The following is a 19724-nucleotide window of genomic DNA, read 5'->3' as shown; positions in this document are numbered from 1 at the left end:
AGTTAAAGGCTGAACATGTATGAAAGACATATGAAGCCTATATCAACAGCATATATCAGGTAAAATTTTCAAAAGTACAGACTGAACTACTTTATATATATATATATATATATATAGTCAAAAGTTCAAATGGTTGGGTCAGTAAGATTTTTCATTTTAAGAAATTAATAAACCATAAATTGATCAAAAGTGACGGTAAAGAAAATTACATTGTTAAAAAATAGCTATTTTTTAGCATTTATATTTATCAAAGAATCCTGAAAAAAAGTATCATAGTTTTCACAAAGATATTAAGCAGTACAACTGTGATAATAAGAAATGTTTCTTGAGCACCAAATCAGCATATTATAATGATTTATGAAGGATCATATGACTCTGAAGACGGAGTATTGGCTGCTGAAAATAATATATATATATATATATATATATATACTGTATATACACACGCACATATACATTTACACATTTTATTTTCTCAAAATTTCCAGTTCCTTTTAACTCCATGAGATTGAACTCCTTACCCTCCAGTTGTACAGTAGAAAGTACAGATGGGAATGTATACAGATTTGGCACATTTACATCTCTTTCCTCGCTTTCTTTCTGTCTCTTTATCCTCCTTGCAGCCCAGCGCTCAGCACAGGAGTTGCCCCTCGTGGATAAACAGAGCATGGAAAGCTGTGCCGCCTCAGGGGGGGAACAGATGTATCTCAGTGGGCACAACTTCCAGCCCGACTCCAAGGTGGTGTTTGTGGAGCGAGCACAAGGTAGGGAACACGGAGCTGTGTGTGTGTGTGTGTGTGTGTGTGAGAGCAATAGGAATTGTTTTGAAATTGCCTCTCTTTTGGGAGGTTTCTGAAGATAAAGCTTTAGGGACAAAGGCTGAATCCCAATTCACATACTTCCCCAAAGTACAAGGATATACGCAATGCTGACGATGGTTAATAACATAGTTTTAAGTGTGATGTAAACCCGTACATGAGTATTGGGTTATAATTAGGCCCACAAGGAATCTCTGCATCATTCGCAAAGTACATCTCCCACCCCTTGCATGTTAATTAAATATTTTGGCTTATTGATTATGCTTTTAGTTGCCAAAATGTGTCTAGTACACTTAGCTCCATTTTACACATCACTTTTGACCAAAATCAATTTCACAGATTGTCGCCCTAAAAACAAAAACAGATTCTGTCTTGGCCTGGTCATAATATTATGTTTCAATAGCGCATCAGAGAACAATCGCAAACCAATCCTCTTGCGTAGTTCTAGAGGATCTGGACAATATTAGGCCAAAAAGCATGTGTGGGTGCCATCTGGACATATTTGGAATGCTGTTTTCAATGCACAATGATTTGGGATGGATTCTAACCTTGCATGTTGTATACGACAGATAGCAAGGAAACTGGGATTGAGGCAAACACTGCTTAACTTGTCGCGTTTTAACTAAATCATTTTAACTTTTAACATTTCAGTATGTTATTTCTGGGACACATGCAGCATAAAACTGAACTGCAAAAACTTCCCAATTTCCCAAATACTCTCCTGTCTTCCATTTTTTGGATGAACACTTAATAACTGACAACATGTAACAGGGTAGTAACTGATTACATGTTATCTGGGTTATGTAATCAGATTCCAAAAATGTTGTAATTGGATTATAAAATGCTCATTATCAGATTACAGTTACTTACAAGTCCCCCTGAGATTTAAAGTTAATATTTAAATAATTTAACAACACATTTGCATGTTCTCTATTAATGGTCATATTGACATGCAAGTAAACAAATAAAATATTTCAAATTTGGACGTTAAAGTGTTTTATTTAGTTTTTATTTTAAAATGATTTATTCATTTTAATTTAAAATTTTTATGATTTAATTCATTATTTCGAATTTCGAATTTTTTTTTTCTTTTAGTTTTTTTAATAACAATAATCACATTTAAAGTTAGTTTAAAAGTAATCAAAAAGTAGCCCAAAAGTAGTCAGAATACATGAACTGAAATTAGTTACTAAGTTTATTACTGACTATGATTTTCATGTAATTTGTAATCACTAACAGACTACAGTTTGTAAGTAATCTACCCAGTACTGATCCCGTCCCTAAATTATCCCATTGGTTGAGCCAATATTGTGTTGTGCTGCTTGTGTGCAAAGTCATTGCACTTGTGTAATGTGTCATTTCATTTTAAACTGGTGTGAAGTTGGCCTACAAGTGGTTCCACAAAAATATTAAGCAGTGCAACTGTTTTTAACATTGATAATAATACAAAATGTTTCTTGAGCACCAATCAGCATATCAGAATGATTTCTGAAGGATCATGTGATGCTGAAGACAAAGTAATGACTGCTGAAAATTCAGCTTTGCCATCAAAGGAATAAATTGCAGTTTAAAATATATTAAAATAGAAAACGAAATTGCCAAACTTCCCAAACACTCTCTCATCATCCATTGTTTGGCTGAACACTTAATTCCATCCCAAAACTATCCCATTAGTTGAGCCAATATTGTGTTGTGCTGCTCAAACAAACACAATGGAATTATTTTTGATGCCACTAGTGGTGCAGAAATCACACACTGCAGAAATCACACACTGCAACTTCCTGCACATGAATATCTTCCTCCCTAGGCTTGATGCAGTGGCTTATCTCTCTGTTATTGTCATGAGCGTCAATGTTTACTCAGAGCATTTATACTGTGACAGTCCTCTAGAAACTGCACAGTATGTGTGGAAAATCCTGCTTTGTTCTTAAAATCCTCTCTTCAGTAGTGTGAATGTGTGTGTATGCTTTCCTCCAGAAAAACCCTCCTACCACTCCCTCCATCCCTACTTCTTCCCGTCTCTGCCGTCAAAATATCCCTCCCTATGCCAGAGTGCCACATGTGGAGCACATTAATGCGCTGTATTTTTAACCCAACAGATTTACATTTCCAGAACTTTCCATTGCCTGTGCTGCCCAGGAATGGAGCCCAAATAGAGAGAGAGTGCAGTCTGGGCTGTCCCTTGTGTCTGGGTGTTTGTTTTGATTTTTTTGTCTGTCTTTATTCAGGTCTCTCTCTCTTTTTCCATATGGAAAATAGAAGCAGTAGCCCTTGACTGTTGATACCTGAGATTTACAAACACTAATTTCCTTGATGAGTTTTTTAAGAAAAAAAAAAAGAAAGACAGGAGGTGCAGACAAGGCCAAGGCAGAGTAAAGTAAACACGCTGGATATTTGGTGATCCGTAACACAAAGCTGAAGGAAATGGCCTCATTGTTTTACCTGTGAAGAAGGGAAACAAAGCTGCTGAAATGCATTCAAGTTGTAGAATGATATCGAACCCTCTCTCTAATATAGTAGGCAATTATTTCTCTCTATCTATCTATCTAGATGATGACATTTAAATTTGTATTTTATTTTTGTCTTTTATATTAAATTTTGTCTTTTTAAATTTTATATCTTATTTACATTTCGTTTTAAAGCGATGGATGGATGGATGGATGGATGGAGATGGATAGAAGTTGCATGAGCATGAATGAGCATTTGATTTAATTACTGCATCACTAACATGCTGTCTAACCAAGAGACATTTTTGATTTGTGCACATATGTGCGTGGGTGTTTGTGTAAAGGAGAGATAGAGAAAGAGAGATAGAGAGGGCATGTGTGTACTTGCTGACAGAAGGGTGTGTGTGCGCTTGTTTTTGAGTAGGGTTTCCCTGTGTCTGGCATCCACTGTGGATTCTTCGGCACTCCTCACATGGAAACACCCCTGAGCCAGCCCACCATTGGCATCAACAGCCCTCTCGCTCTCGCTCTCTTTCTCTCTCTGTCCAGTTTTCTAAAGACAAATCTTTTCCACTATCATTTTTCATGAGCTCGGTCACATGCTCCTGCTTCATTGCCTTATAACTGATTCCCCTGTATTTGCATTTACACATCATCTATAAAACTTTGGCTTCTTTAAAACTGGGAAACACTCAGTTTTTAGGAAGGGAACGAGGCCTCAGCCTCTGTATGGATTTTTAGATGGGATTTCTTCATGTGTTAAAGCATATTAGATTCATGTTAGTTCTAGTATCATCATTTTTAAAGGAATAGTTCACCCATAAAATGATATCAGTATTTATTCATCGTCATGTTGATCCAAACCTCTATAACTTTCTTTCTTACGTGAGACACAAAAGGTCTTTTGAGAAAATATGCATATAATGCAAGTGTATGCGTATCCAAAATGAAACAGAAACCACAGAAAGTCTAAACAACTTGCACACTATCAGAATCTCATAGAATTGCAATTGTGTGAGGAACAGACCAAAATTTAGATGTGTGGCCAAGATATGCTTGAACAATTTACCTTTGTGTTCCATGGAAGAAAGAAAGATTTGGAACAACATGAGGGTGAGAAAAAGTGACAGAAATTTCATTTTTGGTTGAACTGTTCCTTTAAATAAATGTTAGATGAATATTTTTTGCAAGATGATCAACATCATAACTGTTCATGAAAAGGTGTTGAAATTAATCTGAGGTCTGCAGCACTGTGTAGTCCTTCTCTGCGGGTTCAGTCTCGAAGGAATGGGTTGTTTTTGTTATGAGTAAAGAGGGGGCTCCCACAACGTGACTCACATACAGGGAATCCCTCTCTTTCTCTCTCTCTCCCTCTTTCTGACCATTGCTTCCTCTCAGCTGCAACGTGACTTCATGCACTCTTTTCCCATCTGTACTTGGAGCGTATCTTAAATGGAAAGTCATAGACAGTAACTAATATACGAAGGGAGAGGAAAAATACTGAGACTGAGAGAAAGAATGAAGTGTAGGGAAATAATTTAAAAATGATTGGTGATTGAAAGTAAAGCTAAGTGTACAAATGGAATTATTGTAATTTTTATTGCCCTAGAATAGAATAGAATAGAAATGTTTGTCAGACTATGAATGTCAGCTTGACAAAGCCTTGTTTGAAAGAGATGTTGTTACTAGATGGTTTTTAAGGTGTCTTTTTGGGGGTTGTTGCTATGGATTTGCTGATACTGTAGGTAGATAGATAGATATACAAACAAACAGATGATGGATGTATACTAAGGATCATGGATGGATACTATAGATGAATGGATGGATGGATGGATGGATACTATATGAGGTTGGATGGATGGATGGATGGATGGATACTATATGAGGTTGGATGGATGGATACTATATGAGGATGGATGGATGGATGGGTGGGTGGATGGATGGATGGATGGATGGATAGATAGATACAGTGGGTACGGAAAGTATTCAGACCCCCTTAAATTTTTCACTCTTTGTTATATTGCAGCCATTTGCTAAAATCATTTAAGTTAATTTTTTTTCCTCATTAATGTACACACAGCACCCCATATTGACAGAGGCACCTGTCCAATACAGTCCCAACAGTGAAGCATGGTGGTGGCAGCATCATGCTGTGGGGGTGTTTTTCAGCTGCAGGGACAGGACGACTGGTTGCAATCGAGGGAAAGATGAATGCGGCCAAGTACAGGGATATCCTGGGCGAAAACCTTCTCCAGAGTGCTCAGGACCTCAGACTGGAACTAAGGTTTACCTTCCAACAAGACAATGACCCTAAGCACACAGCTAAAATAACGAAGGAGTGGCTTCACAACAACTCTGTGACTGTTCTTGAATGGCCCAGCCAGAGCCCTGACTTAAACCCAATTGAGCATCTCTGGAGAGACCTAAAAATGGCTGTCCACCAACGTTTACCGTCCAACCTGACAGAACTGGAGAGGATTTGCAAGGAGGAATGGCAGAGGATCCCCAATTCCAGGTGTGAAAAACTTGTTGCATCTTTCCCAATAAGACTCATGGCTGTATTAGATCAAATGGGTGCTTCTACTAAATACTGAGCATTTTTCAGTTTTTCTTTTTTAATAAATTTGCAAAAATGTCAACAATTCTGTGTTTTTCTGTCAATATGGGGTGCTGTGTGTACATTAATGAGGAAAAAAAATTAACTTAAATGATTTTAGCAAATGGCTGCAATATAACAAAGAGTGAAAAATTTAAGGGGGTCTGAATACTTTCCGTACCCACTGTAGATATCCTTTATGGCTTTATATAAATGTGTCTGCTGAATGATCTGGGCACCATCCACATCAGAGTCATCTGTGATTAATATGTGTATGTTACTAATCTGAGTTCACTGTCTGGTCTAGACACCACAGCATAATCAGACACCTCCAAGAAATCTTCATTTTGGCCGATGACTCAAGATAAGACATCTTCTTTTCTTACTCTGTAGACGTGGACAGAGAGGAAGAGGGAGAGAGGTGAATTTCTCAACTTTAAAGTTCTTTAAGTTGGCATCCTCAGATGCCTATCAGGTTAAGATTGTTGGAGAGCTCACAGTGTCAGTGGTAGAGCAGCTTGTTGACTTTGTATGCAAATTCATAACAACAGAACTTGTTATCTTTATTTGACACTGGCCAGGGCTGTGATCTATAGTGGTTCCTGTTCGAATCGAAAATTTTTCCATTGACTAGAAATGGTCTATGTGTTTGTGTGTGAGTGCTTGAGCCAGATGTGTTACAGTTAATATGTGCGTGTGGGTGTGTTACAGAACAGTGGGGATTCCTAACAGAAGGAAAAATAGAGGGTGAAAGAAAGAGGCAGACACAAAGAAACACCCTCACGAGAGAAAGAGCGTTTTTACATCTGGGCTCACTGGACTTCACTGCCTGCCCAGCTGCAAAACCACTTAAAATTCTTTTCCCCCTCTTTCTTTGTGCATTGGTCTGTGAGTACATATGATAATGCTGTGGCACCATGCTTTGACCTGGAGCATCTTATTTTTACCCTTTAGATTAAGTTATCCAGGTACAGACCTGTGTGTGTGTGTGTGTGTGTGTGAGTCAGTCTTCATTAGAACAGTTAGTTGAAGTAGGTCTGTCTGCAGTCATGGGTGGTTCCAGACAGCACAGGTGAATATTGGTCTCGGCTTTTGTCCATAAAAACGTTTTAAACCAAATTCTTCATACTTAATCATACGGTGAACAGACAGGTGGTAGTTTGAATACACACTTTAGATGCATCAACCCCCAATATTGGTTAAAACCTCAGACTGCTGCCAAAATGATCACAAATGTAACAGAAGAATTAAAATTTGAGACAGTAATTCAAAATTCACTTGCAAAAACTTGTGTGTCCATCCGTATGAAGTTTCATCAAATTGTGAGGTGTGTGCACCAGTGCTTCAAAACTACAGCAACAGCAGTACGAGAAGTTTTGTCCAATTTGCGAACAAATGACTCGCAAACTGATTCTTTTTAATGGGACAGTCACGAAAAGGTCTCAACTCATTTGTGAGTTAGAAGTTTGATTCATTCTCACTGCTTCATTAAATTGTTTGGAGCCACTATGGAGTACGACTCCCTTACTGAACCGAGAGTCATTTTTACTGAAAGAATCATTAATTTTGAATAAAACGGTTGAAGCAAAGATTCAGTGACTCACACGAAGGCAGCCATTCACCATTTACTGGAGTAACAACGTAACTCGTAGAAAGGCTCTGGTAATTAACTCAACAAACAGTTGAATTTAAATAATCTTTTTTTCTTTTTAAGTTTATGTAAACCGTCATAGCCATAGAACACAACATATATTTTTATTTTACTTAGATTAGTTTAGCCCCTAACCTTCCCTATTAGCAATAGTAATATTGATGCTCGCCTTAACAAGCACCACTAATAATTTGCGAGTTGTTTCTATAGGTCTTCTATTAGTTTGTTTTAGAGAAGCTTCGTGAATGAAAATCTCATGCGGGAGTCCGCCTTTCACACTTCAGAACAATAACCTCTGTGTGTAGGAGCCCTGAGGTTTGGCTTGTCCTCAACAACCCTCGGCAATGGTGCACTCTCACAAACAAACCAATCACGGCCACAAGCCTCAGGGAATCCCTGCATTGTCTCCTCATTAAGGAGCAACAAAAAGAATATTAGACATTTATAAACAGACCATCCACAACAATTCCCTGGCAGAATTTGGTGTCTTTTATTGTTTTTCATTTAAACGCAATGAAAATGGATATTTTTTAGAACATTGTAGTGTTTTAACGTGGCATAGAAGAGCAGCGCTCCTCGCCTGAAGTCTCCACAGCTGCTGTTCATTAGCACGTTCTGGAAAACTGGCTCGCTTGAGCATCTGCAATTAGGGTCATCCCAGCCTGTGCTCCCCTTTCTCTCTCGTGCCATACGCTGATCCCTTTTGCCCAGAGGAGGGGGATCGCTCTCCGCTGTAGCTCGGGGAGGACAAGGGAGTCTATTCACAATGCAGTGGCGTGCAGGTCTGCGTTGCCGCATCTGTGTATGTTTACAGCACAACAGTCTGTGGGAGGCTTTTGGACGCACACTACCACCACCACCCAGCTCCCTGACTGCCTACTACCCCGACCGCCCGAGGCACTAAGATTTCTTTCTTTGTGGCCCACCCTAATCAACAGCACAGCAGGGCTTTCGATTCTGAACTGGGCTTAGGGGGAGTTTGGCAAGTAAAAGCCGATCCAGAAAGAGTTTTCTGCTTTTGAAGTTAGTTTTTGAGTGGTATTTGCTGAGACAAGCATCACTAGCTATTGGTAATACTCAGTACCTAATACTTAAAGAAATAGTTCACCCAAAACTCATTTGCTCACTTTCATGTGATTCCAAACCTGAATGCCTTTCCTTATTCTGTAGAACACAAAAGATGCTGTTTCGAAAAATGTCTTCTTCTCTTTTTTTTTGTCCATACAGCGAAAGTCAACAGGGTCCAATGTTGTTTTGGACTCTGAATGATGTTCATCATAACACTGAGACATTCTTCAAAATATAAGTCATACAGGTTTGGAACGACATGAGGGTGAGTAAATGACAACATCTTTTTAATTTTTTGGTGAACTGTCCCTTTTAGTATTAAAGGGATAGTTCACCTAAAAATTAAAATTCTGTCATCATTTACTTACTGTCAAGTAGTTACAAACCTGTATGAGTGTCTTTCTTCTGCTGAACATACATATACACACACACAGAAAAAAAAGATATTCTGAATAATGTTGGTAACCAGTTCCATACCGTTGAAGTCAATGGCTACCGGCAACTGTTTGATTACCAACATTCTTCAAAATATCTTCTTTTATGTTCAACAGAAGAAAGACACTCATAGAAGTTTGAAACATCTTGAGGGTGAGTACATGATGACAGAATTTTCATTTTTGGGTGAACTATCCCTTTAAACTTTAATGTGTAAATCATTGCGGAACTGGCGGCTTTCTAAGTGATCAGAATTTTTCGCCAAAATTTGTGATCAAAAGCAATATCTAGAGACCAGAATATCATAGAGACTCGGGGTGGGCATTTTTGACTTGGACCATTATTGCAACCACCCTAGCAACCACATAGAAACGTCTGAAAACCAATCTGAATATCTTAGCAATTGCATAGCAACACCCTGGCAAGCATTCGTTAGCGGCAGATTTTATACATGTAACCACATGTAAAATCTAGTTAAAGTTTAGTATTTGAAATATGTCAGGTTGACCTTGGCATTCAAGAAAAATAGCTCATGATATTTATTGGTAATGGACTTGTTTGCATCTCACTGAGCAAGTATTCTGATATGACGTGGTCAGTGGCTGAGTCGTAGGCAAGAGGATTTTCTTTGTCAAGATGAAGTACAGTGTGTCCTCATCAGTTCTCCAGCGCGGAGAGCATGCAGGTATTCCACTCTCATGGCTCAGTCAGAGTAGAGAAGAGGGCTCTTATGACCACAGGCTCCACAGTCCTGCACTAGCACTTAGAGACGTCCCACTGGAGGGAAGGCTCAGAGAAAAGATTGAACCTTTGCAGAGAGAAAGCGCAAAATAAGGGAGGATGGGGAACAGAGTGAAGTTACTTACAAAGAATTAGAGCTGCAGTGACTAATCAATAATAATGGATTTGCTATTAAGCTTGTTGCAGTGCATTCTGGGACTGTCTTCTCTGCGAAGGCCATGTCATGCTGCCGTATTAATTGGATAGGATTGAAATTGATTCATCAGGTGAATACAGTGTTTCTTTAGTTAATCAGACATTCCACATCTTTCCCAACAATGTGCAAATTGACGTTTATATAATTTATGCTATATATTATATGAAAACAATGGTCTAAAAGCAACATAATCATTAGTGTAACTGTATAAAATGTATTAAAAATACAAATAAATGTTAACATTTATTCTGTATTTTTTTTACTCTAGAGTCTAGACTATTATACAATATCTAGCATACATCAAATGTACTTTAATTTGCATGTATATTTAATTTGAGTTTCAAAATATTTGTTTCTTGCAGTCCTACAAAGAGCTGAGCTTGAGAAGAAAGTCTAGAGTAGAGATTTGAAAAAAAAACCTCATCTTGCTGTCTCTCCCATCCATAATTCAAGGCCTCATCTAAGTGGTGGCGTCACACACAAGAGATTGTATTAGGTTGAAATAGTATCACTTATGGAGACAGACAGTGATTTTGGTCAATTTAACTCTCTCTCTTCTGTTTATTTGAACTTTTTTACTGATAAATTGTCATTTTGATATTTCTCCTACATCTAAAAGTTTGGGGTTGGTAAGATTTTTAAATGTTTTTGAAAGAAATCAAGACTGTATTTATTTGATCAAAATACAAGAAAAACAGCAATATTGTACACTGTTATTACAATTTAATATTTTAAAATGTTATTTACTGCTGTAATGCCAAAGCTGAATTTTCAGCAGTCATTACTCCAGTCACATGATCCTTCAGAAATCATTCTAAAATACAATTATTTGGTGCTCAGGAAGCATTTCTTATTATTTTATTTTGGATACCGTGGTTTTTTTTTTTTAAGGATTATTTAATGAATAGAAAATTCAAAAGAACAGCATTTATTTGATATAAAAATCTTGTGACGTTATGTCTTTACTGTCACTTTTTTGATAAATTTGATGCACCTTTGCTGAATAAAGGTATTCATTTCTTTCCAGAAAAAAAAACTTAATGACTTTTGAATTGTAATGTATATGTCATTTATAAAAATGAGGAGTAAAATCACTGTAGATGGAAAAATTTAACCATAATATATTTGTCCGCTGACTCCGCATACGCCAGTGGTACTAACTCCTTGGAACTGATCTGAAAAAGAGCAGGACCAAAAGAGAGAGAGAGAAGGAGACAGTGGGAATGGAGGTTCCCTCTAGCATCACATTACCTTCCAGCAGTAATGACAGACCGTTCCACCACATCACAGACCGCAGCGCAACTAGCCTGGGATCCCCTCACTGTCTGCCCACGAAAACTAGACCCCACTGTCTAAGTTTTCTTTTAAAATGCAATCAAAATAGTCTCAGCATTCCATCTTTAAAGTCTGAATAATATGTCTGGAATAGTTTGCGAACCTCCAATGGAAAATTACCCCCGATGCCAGAGTCATCGCAATCAGACGTTACTCCAGTATTGTTAGCACGCCTCTAAATCTGATGCTATTCTGATCTATTCATCGCATATGCTGTTGAGTAACTTTATAAGAACCTGACAAGTCATTTGTCTTGAAATTTGACCAGCAATTTGTCTGACTTGAAGCTTGGGACCTCGTATAATTATTTAAACGAGGTGAGAACAATACATTTGATCTTTCTCAGTGGTTTAAATAAAGCACTCAATGTCTAGGAATACAGTCTTCAGGGTCTACTGGAGCATATTTGTCATAGAAAATTAGCATGGAAAACCAATACAGTCTTTTCCACCGCATTCTGTTTAAACCCAGGAGCATCATCAATGTGAAATGTATGATAGCAATATGCAATTATGTACAATTACGACAGCAGACGAGCCAATGGAAAGTTTAAAAAGATGTGTCGTCTATTGTTTTAAATAAAATTAGAAGAATTTCCCTTCTTTCTTCTGCTTGCTTTCCTCTATTTTATTCTGTCTTAGACACATTGATGCTTTATATTTTCATGTGTGCGTCTGTGGTTTGCCCTAGCGGGTCGCTGCTGTGACCAAACTACCCTGCGGTTTTCTCCTGCTTTTACAGCCTAAGTAAAAACGTCTTTTCAGTGCTGTCTTAACTAAAAATAGCAAACGAAACCTTAATATGTCTTTTGTTCCCGAACATTTGTGTGGGAAAGCCTGTTTGCATTGAGAAACCGGTGGCTGAAAATAGTTAAATAAAACTTTTTATAATAAGGAGAAAATAAGCCAGAGATTGGCGATCGAGAGAAAGGACAGATGAGAGTCTGTGACGCATAAGCACGCCCCACGTTCTTTAGCCAAACAGCCGCTGCTCATTATCTGAAGCAGAATTTACCGGGCCTTTTATTGGACCCTTCAGACACTATTTGTCATGAGTTGCGAGATTCCACAAGGGGCTGATGTAAGCGACTGGTCCCCCTATAGCCAAAGCACGTCACACGCACACACTTCTTGGCTCTGGTAAGATCATTAGGATTGCATCAGCCCCCCATCTGCCCAAGCGGGTCAGAGGCAGACAGGACATGATGTAATCGCAAGGCTGACTGCAGTATAGCGATAGCTCTAGAAAGACTTTTGGGATCTCTGCCTTTTTAATGTTATACTGAGGTTGTCTGCGGCAGCGGGTCTCGGCTGATTTTGCTTCAGGACCCAGATTTTATGTTGAGTAGTGACAGCACCAAAAAAAAATAATAATTATATATATATAAAACATCATGACAGGCTAAATAGGAAAACCATGGGGTAATGTTCTTTTAGTATTAGCCATGTTACATATTGGCATATTAAGTGACACTAATTTGCACCAAAAATTCATAAAAACAACAAAATACATCTTTCTCCTACATTTATCTTTTGTTTTCATCCCTTTAAAACTTGATTCATCTATTTATCTATACTAACTATGCATAGTTGTATGTTTAATTTTCATGTAAATAAAATATCATGATGATTATTATAGATTTTTTTTAAGTTATTATTATTCATACTCAATTTTGCTTTCCATCACTGTATGATAATATATAGATTATATATATATATATCTGAATCTTGAATTCAGAATTGAAGTTCTATGGTGTATTCCTTTGCATATGCGAGGTGAATGTTAATAATATGCTATAAATTTGTGCTCTTTTTTTATTTATTATTTGCAGATGGCCATCACATATGGGAAATGGAGGCCAAAGTCAACAGAGAATCATCCAAATCTGTAAGTCTCCCATTTTTCACCATTTAGTTTTACACCAAAAAAGGAAGCAAGATGAAATCCTGACAAATATCTTAATTAAATAAAATAAATAAATGCATAAATATATAACAAAAAGTTTAAAAGTAAGATTTTTTTTGTTGTATTGTGTTTGAGGCAAACAGGTTGTTTTTTTTGTGTCTAAAGCGGATATAATGTACGAGTTGAGCCCTACTCTCTGCTCTCGGGAGGAAACACACACACACACACAACAACACTCGCACATGCAAACCTCCTCCTTGTTTTCTCTATGGAAGATTCTTTCTGTGAGAGCTCAGGGACCACAGTTTAGACTCTGGGATTAGACAGTGTTTGTGTGTGAATCACTGCACCTGCTCCCCACACCACACACACTTGTTAGGTAGCACATGACTGTCTGTAGAGCTCAGACTGTTGGAAGAGACCCATTCTAAAGGTCTTTAGACCTAGCTAAGAAACAGACTTAGTTAAAATAAAGTTCCGGAATGTGATCAAATATTTTAATCAAAGGCAAAAGCACCAGCTATTTAGCATTTTATTTGCGTAGTGACACTTTAATTGCTTCTCGGCAGAACTTTCAAATGCAAGTTTGGGTCCCACTATCAGAAAATGAGCTAGCTAAAATTCCTTCAAATTTATGGCAACATTTTATTAGCTTCTGTCTGAGTACATGTGTTCATTATAAAATGAAGAGAGCTCTATGGCTGTCATATTTTTTTAGGATGAATTCATGTTTGTTTCTTCCCTGCCTGAGCCAAAAGCTCCCTGAAAGCTAGCCTTTGTCTGGTGTCTCTTGGTTCATAACTTTATGAGAGCCTCCACGCCTGGTTTCAGTGCTTAGCGAGTGAATGGGGACCATCTGTTTGAATGGAGCATTAATGTGTTAGACAATTTTTTACAAGGACGCCTTTGATTTCTGCCCCTCCCTGCCCTGCTGTGTGTGTATATGTATATTTATTTAATGTGAACCATTTTCTCACACAGTCTAAACCACATGGCTCTTTTAGTTTGGTAAGCTGGCTTGTGTCAGCGGCCCTTTTTTTTTGAAGTTTTGGAGGGATTTGTTTGTCTTTTCACAATCGGCACATTCATCTAAAAAACAAAAACAGAAGATTAAGCATGATCTTCTTTAAAGTCACAATACTTTTTCATATAAACACCAACGTTTGAAATTTGTTGCTAGAATGTGGTGTGTGTAAATCAGAGGAATACTATTCAGTTGGTGGCTCCATAAAATTCATAAAGAAAATGGCCTTAATCATTTTTTAAAATGTTTTTTCTTTTGCTTTTGATCTCCTAAATAGCACTGTGTATTCAGTGTGGTCAAACATACAGTAAAATGGTAATATTGTGAAATAGAATTATTACAATTTAATAACTGTTTTCTGTTTTATTATATTTTAAAATGTAATTTAATCCTGTGTTGGCTAAACTGAATTTTCAGCATCATTACTCCAGTCTTCAGTGTCACATGGTCCTTCAGAAATCATTCTAATATGCTGATTTGCTGCTCAAGAAATATTTCTTATTATTACCAATGTTGAAAACAGTTGTGCTGCTCAATAGTTTTGTGGAAAGAGTTATATATTTTTTCAGGATTCTTTAATGAATAGAAAGTTCAAAAGAACAGTATGCATTGTCATTAACAGTGTAAAAGTCTTTACTGTCACTTTTGATCAATTTAATGCATCCTTGCTGAATAAAAAATAAAAAAAGTCTTACTGACCCCAAACTTTTAAATAGTAGAATACATGTGCATTAACTGAACCAGCCTAAAAAATAGTTTTCAGCATGATTTAAGATAAAGACAAAAGATAAAAACTTAAAAGATTTAACATAAAGATAAAACATGATTTTGAGATTTTATTACTATTTTGTAGCATGAAATGTCATGTTTGTCACAGTTTGGGAGATTTCAGTCTTTCTCAATTGAAGTAGATAAGAACTGTAGGCGTATAACCAAAATAGCTTCTTTTGGGCGTAACCAAGTTGAGGCTGCCAAATGACCTAAATCGCCTTATTTTTTTTCAGTGAATATGCTGTTTCACTCAGAAATGCGTCACATTACAAAAGTAAAATGAGTTGTGAAAGACAGTTCATGTCGGATTTATAAGTACATGGGTGTGTTGTTGCTATTTTAACACATTTAAGTATTTTTTACTGGGGTAAATCTGAATTTTGTTGGAGTTTGCTGTGGGCCAAGGGTCCTGAGCACAGCTGCGGATCAGACTAATGGATGAAATTCTCTCTAACACATTGTGCTTGGTCTGGCATTGCTCTGCGGCTAAGACGATGTGCTAATATAAATAGTCGGGGAGCTCACCTGCACATGGTTCTAAAACCTGCAAGAAGACTGATGACTTCCTCTCTGGCTACTGTACAGCACCTCCATCAATCTCCTCTCAGCCACACAGGGTTCATCTCAGGGTGGAGGAAAAGAGGTTGAGGGAGATAGACAGTTTGACACTAGCAGCACCTTTCTCATACTGTAGTTATAATCACAGACGGCTCAGCGGTCAAAAGTTCAGTGGTGTCTGGAGACAGAGAGGGGAGAAGCGCAGGGGAAATAAACTGTCTGGACGAGTCCCCGGACACTCTCTCATTCAGGGTGAGAAGCGCAAAAATAACACCGTCTGCTGCATGCAGTTTGGTTTGTCTGAACCTCATCTGCCCCGAGCTCACAAAGCCACAATCGCTGGATGCTTGTTGGATGGAGCACATGGTGTGAGATTGAATAATGGAGACAGTGTTGTTAAGGCTTTTGGTATCTTGAAACTCTTTATTCATTAAAATGCCTGATGAAACCATTCCAACTGATTGTGTTAAAATACCTTCTATTTTCGACGCTTATTATTCAGGACTACTAGAAGTAACTCACCCAGTGGCTCTGTGGTGTTATAAAAACATTGTTCTGTTTGTTTGAGCATCCTGACCAGCCCAGCACATCAACCTTTGTTTGACAGCAGTGACACTACTTGATGATAACTTGATCTGAATTAAGCTGAATAATGTCACTATATTGTTTAGGTGCTTGTTAGCTGAATCGAATTTGTGCATAATTGACAAATTTCACAACATCGACACTGTTATTAAAATGAATTGAATCAACATTGAACTCACTTGAGCTGAATAACGACACTACTGTCTTCGGTTGAGCTGCTTATCGCTGAATTGAACTTGTTTCATAACTGATGAACTTTTCACAGTTATTGAACTGAACTGAATCAACACTGAACTGAAAATGGACACTATTGTCTTCGGTAGAGCTACTTTGGTTGAGCTGCTTATCGCTGAATCGAACTTGTTCATAATTGATTAACTTTACACAGTTATTCAACAGAACTTATTAAACACTGAACTGACTAGTGCTAAATAAGGACACTATGATTTTGTTAAAGCTGTATAAATAAAGGTGACTTGACTTGACACTGGCTCAACCGATTCTATTTCAGTTCATATTTTGCATTTCAGGTGGCTTTGCTTGTGGACGTCCCACCATACCGGAATCAAAGAATATCCAGTCCAGTTCAAGTTAATTTCTATGTGTGCAATGGCAAACGGAAGAGAAGCCAGTACCAGCGTTTCACATACCTGCCCACAAACGGTAAAATATCACCTCCTTCTACTTAAATTCTAACACACTCCTTTATTTCCAATCTGTGACTGAAGAAATTCAGAAGAAATTCTGAAGCCTTATTAGTAGATGGAATTGTTGCTAGTTTTTTCTTTGTTAAAATCATTTCCATAAAATGTGTTCTTTTCCATACCTGCTGTGGGAGCAGTGGAAGGGCAGTGACAGGGTGGGGTTCAGTATGTGAATGCTATTATTCAAATCCAGACTGGTTGCCAGGTGAAAAAAAAAAAAAAGACTTGGCATCTGAAAAGTCCTAACCACTGCAAATTCCCTCAGGCCCAGTGTGCGTAACCAGTGGGTGGTTCAAAGGCTTGAGTCAGACCCAGCTTGTCCCAACCCTGTCTCCTGAAGTGTGGGCACTGCAACTGCAGGCCGTCCCACTCACACTGCAGTACTGTCTTTTTTTAGACTGGACACTATAAAGATGATGCAGTGTATATGTCCAGCATATTTTATTATAATGTGGGTGGAACAATGAAACATTTAGCTAAACATTATCTTTTTAGGGCAGTCTTCAGGTTGTGGCCAAGGACCCCTAAAATAATTAGTGTTATTATTATTTTTTATTATTTTTAATAATTAAGTAATAATTGAATTATTTATTTCAAATTAATAATTAATTATTGATTTAAATAATTAATAATAAAATATAAAAATATTTCATAATGCACGCTTATATGGTATTAGCACTGGGGGCAGATCCAAAAAAAATAGGCCTTTTATTTTCGAAAGCAGCTGGAAGGCTCTTGTGGTGATGATTCATCCCTTTTTTCCCTCTTTCTTTAAATATTTTCAATTGGGCGGGAGCGCGTAGCCTCAGACACATAGTCTCATTGATGAGAATGTTTGTTTCGCTGTGGGTATCCTAGCCACAAACCCACTCACTCGTGCTAGCTCGCATAAAGTCACATGAACCCGGAACATGTGTTTATTCGTTTTTCTCCTTTCCCCCATTTTCTTCATCTGATCTTTCTCTTTGCTCTCTTTTCCCCTTCGCCTTCCCAGTTCCAACCATAAAAACAGAGCCGCACGATGACTACGACCTCCCCCAGGTTTGTGCGCCGCTCCATCCCGCCGGGTTGGTGCTGCATCCGAAGCCCTACTACAGCCCCCCGGCAATGACCCCCATGATGCCCTCAGAACTAAGGCCTTGTGTCACGGGTTCATTCACATCGAGCCCTCAGAGACTGGCGGCAAAGCCCACCTCCCTGTCCTGCTCTTCCTCCCCCAGCACCAGCCCCAAACTACAGGATCTTTCCCCACCTCACCTCTCCACTAAGTGTCTATCAGCGGGATCGAACCTAGGCCCCCAGTCTCCAACGGTCCCACACGTCTCCACCATCCAGCCCACACCCGGACGCTACCCGCAGTCCATCCTCTACCCAACAGGAAGCGCCGCATCCTCTCCAGGGTCCCATCCTTCCACCCCAAACTCCGCACCAGAACTCCCCTTCACTCCCAGCCACAGCCTGACCCAATCACAGGCCACCAGCGAGGCCTCTGCGTTAGCAGCTCAGATAACCAAAGGACCGGTGAGGAGTGGGTCCTCCCCCCTCCTACAGGAGGAGGGAGACACCCCCACCATGCTGGCTGTCAGCATCAAGCAGGAACCACAGGAACTGGATCAAATGTACCTAGATGATGGTAAGTGACAGCGCAATATTCCAGCGAAATTTAGTGACCGTGTGCATCGTAGTCTGGTGATGTAATGCCCAACAGATGTTTCTAATTGCTTGATGTTTTTGCTTGAGTGCTCCCTCACAAAATTAAGATCCAATGCAGCACTAACCGTACCGCCACAACGACAGCGGCACTGTTCCATGATGTTTAATATATCGAGAGCGCAAGTTAAATTAACTGGAAAGTTAATGAATGACTTCATCGGTTTCCCTTCAACTTTTGTGTTAAATTTTAAGCATCTGTGGAAGAAACGTTCAACAGATGGAAGAATTTTAATATTAAATCTGACAAATCATAAAAGCTAATAGATAATGGTTTTGTAGTTGTAGCCAGATCTTTGACTAAATGGCAAAAAGTCTGATCCACATCGCAGCTTATTCTGGCCTAGAACCACCAACAAAAAGAGACATAATGCAACCAATTACAGTTTGTCAATTTTCATTCAGGATGGGATTATCCTCATCAGACAAAATTCAAACAAAGCGGCAAACAAATATAGAGAACAAATACGCTACCGCTCAAAAGTTTGGGGTTGGCAAGTTGTTTAAATGTTTTCAAAAGTCGCTTATGCTCACTTAGACTGCATGAATTCGCTCAAAAATACAGTAAAAACTGAAAAATTTGGAAATATATAATAACAATTCAAACTAACTAATATTTTAATATATAGAGATAAAAATATTTATTTTTATCTCTAAATATTTATTTTTATCTCTCTATATTATTTTATCTGAATTTGTATCCCTATAGCTGTGACTACTCTGAGTGCCTTTGACCACTTTTTCTGTATTAAATTGAATATCCCTCATCCAAAGTGCAGCAGTAGGTTCAACACGATACCCAAGTAGCACCATTTGCATACTCATTTAACCTGGCAAACTTTGGCAAATCCAGTGAATATTTTATCCTTGTAAACACAACTTTTTTCCCCCAGGCCAACTGATTAAAAACCCTGCGTGCCCTGACTTTTTTGCCTGTAATATGCATCAGGAGGTCTCTGGCTGGTTTGTGGGTGTACTGACACTGAGACTAATGGCTCTCTAGTGTATTCGCAGAGGCCCAAACATTATTGGTAATGAAAAGATCTGCTAAAACATCACATGGTGCTTCAAGCCCAACAGGTGGTCTCTTTTCAGCAATGTCATTAAGTTTGTATCATGGGAATATACAAATAATCTGGACAGCATTCAACCCGCAGCTTTTCAAGACTATTGAACATAT

At 38.3% G+C, this 19724-nt stretch overlaps 1 protein-coding gene across 1 annotated transcript in view; it reads left to right on the top strand.

The window, feature by feature from the left end:
* Positions 1–19724, top strand: part of LOC107739553 (nuclear factor of activated T-cells, cytoplasmic 1-like) — a 39802-nt gene that overhangs the window by 10126 nt on the left and 9952 nt on the right. Inside the window, exons 6-9 of the mRNA XM_016551705.1 lie at positions 624–764; positions 13119–13174; positions 16661–16793; positions 17829–18467. Coding sequence (XP_016407191.1) covers positions 624–764; positions 13119–13174; positions 16661–16793; positions 17829–18467 — 969 coding nt within the window. The remainder of the gene's footprint in view (positions 1–623; positions 765–13118; positions 13175–16660; positions 16794–17828; positions 18468–19724) is intronic.

This window comes from Sinocyclocheilus rhinocerous, unplaced genomic scaffold (assembly GCF_001515625.1).
Source record: "Sinocyclocheilus rhinocerous isolate Xijiao unplaced genomic scaffold, SAMN03320098_v1.1 scaffold314, whole genome shotgun sequence".
NCBI lineage: Eukaryota > Metazoa > Chordata > Actinopteri > Cypriniformes > Cyprinidae > Sinocyclocheilus > Sinocyclocheilus rhinocerous.
The sequence above is the reverse complement of the archived record's forward strand: the minus strand, read 5'-3'. Positions and strand labels throughout refer to the sequence as shown.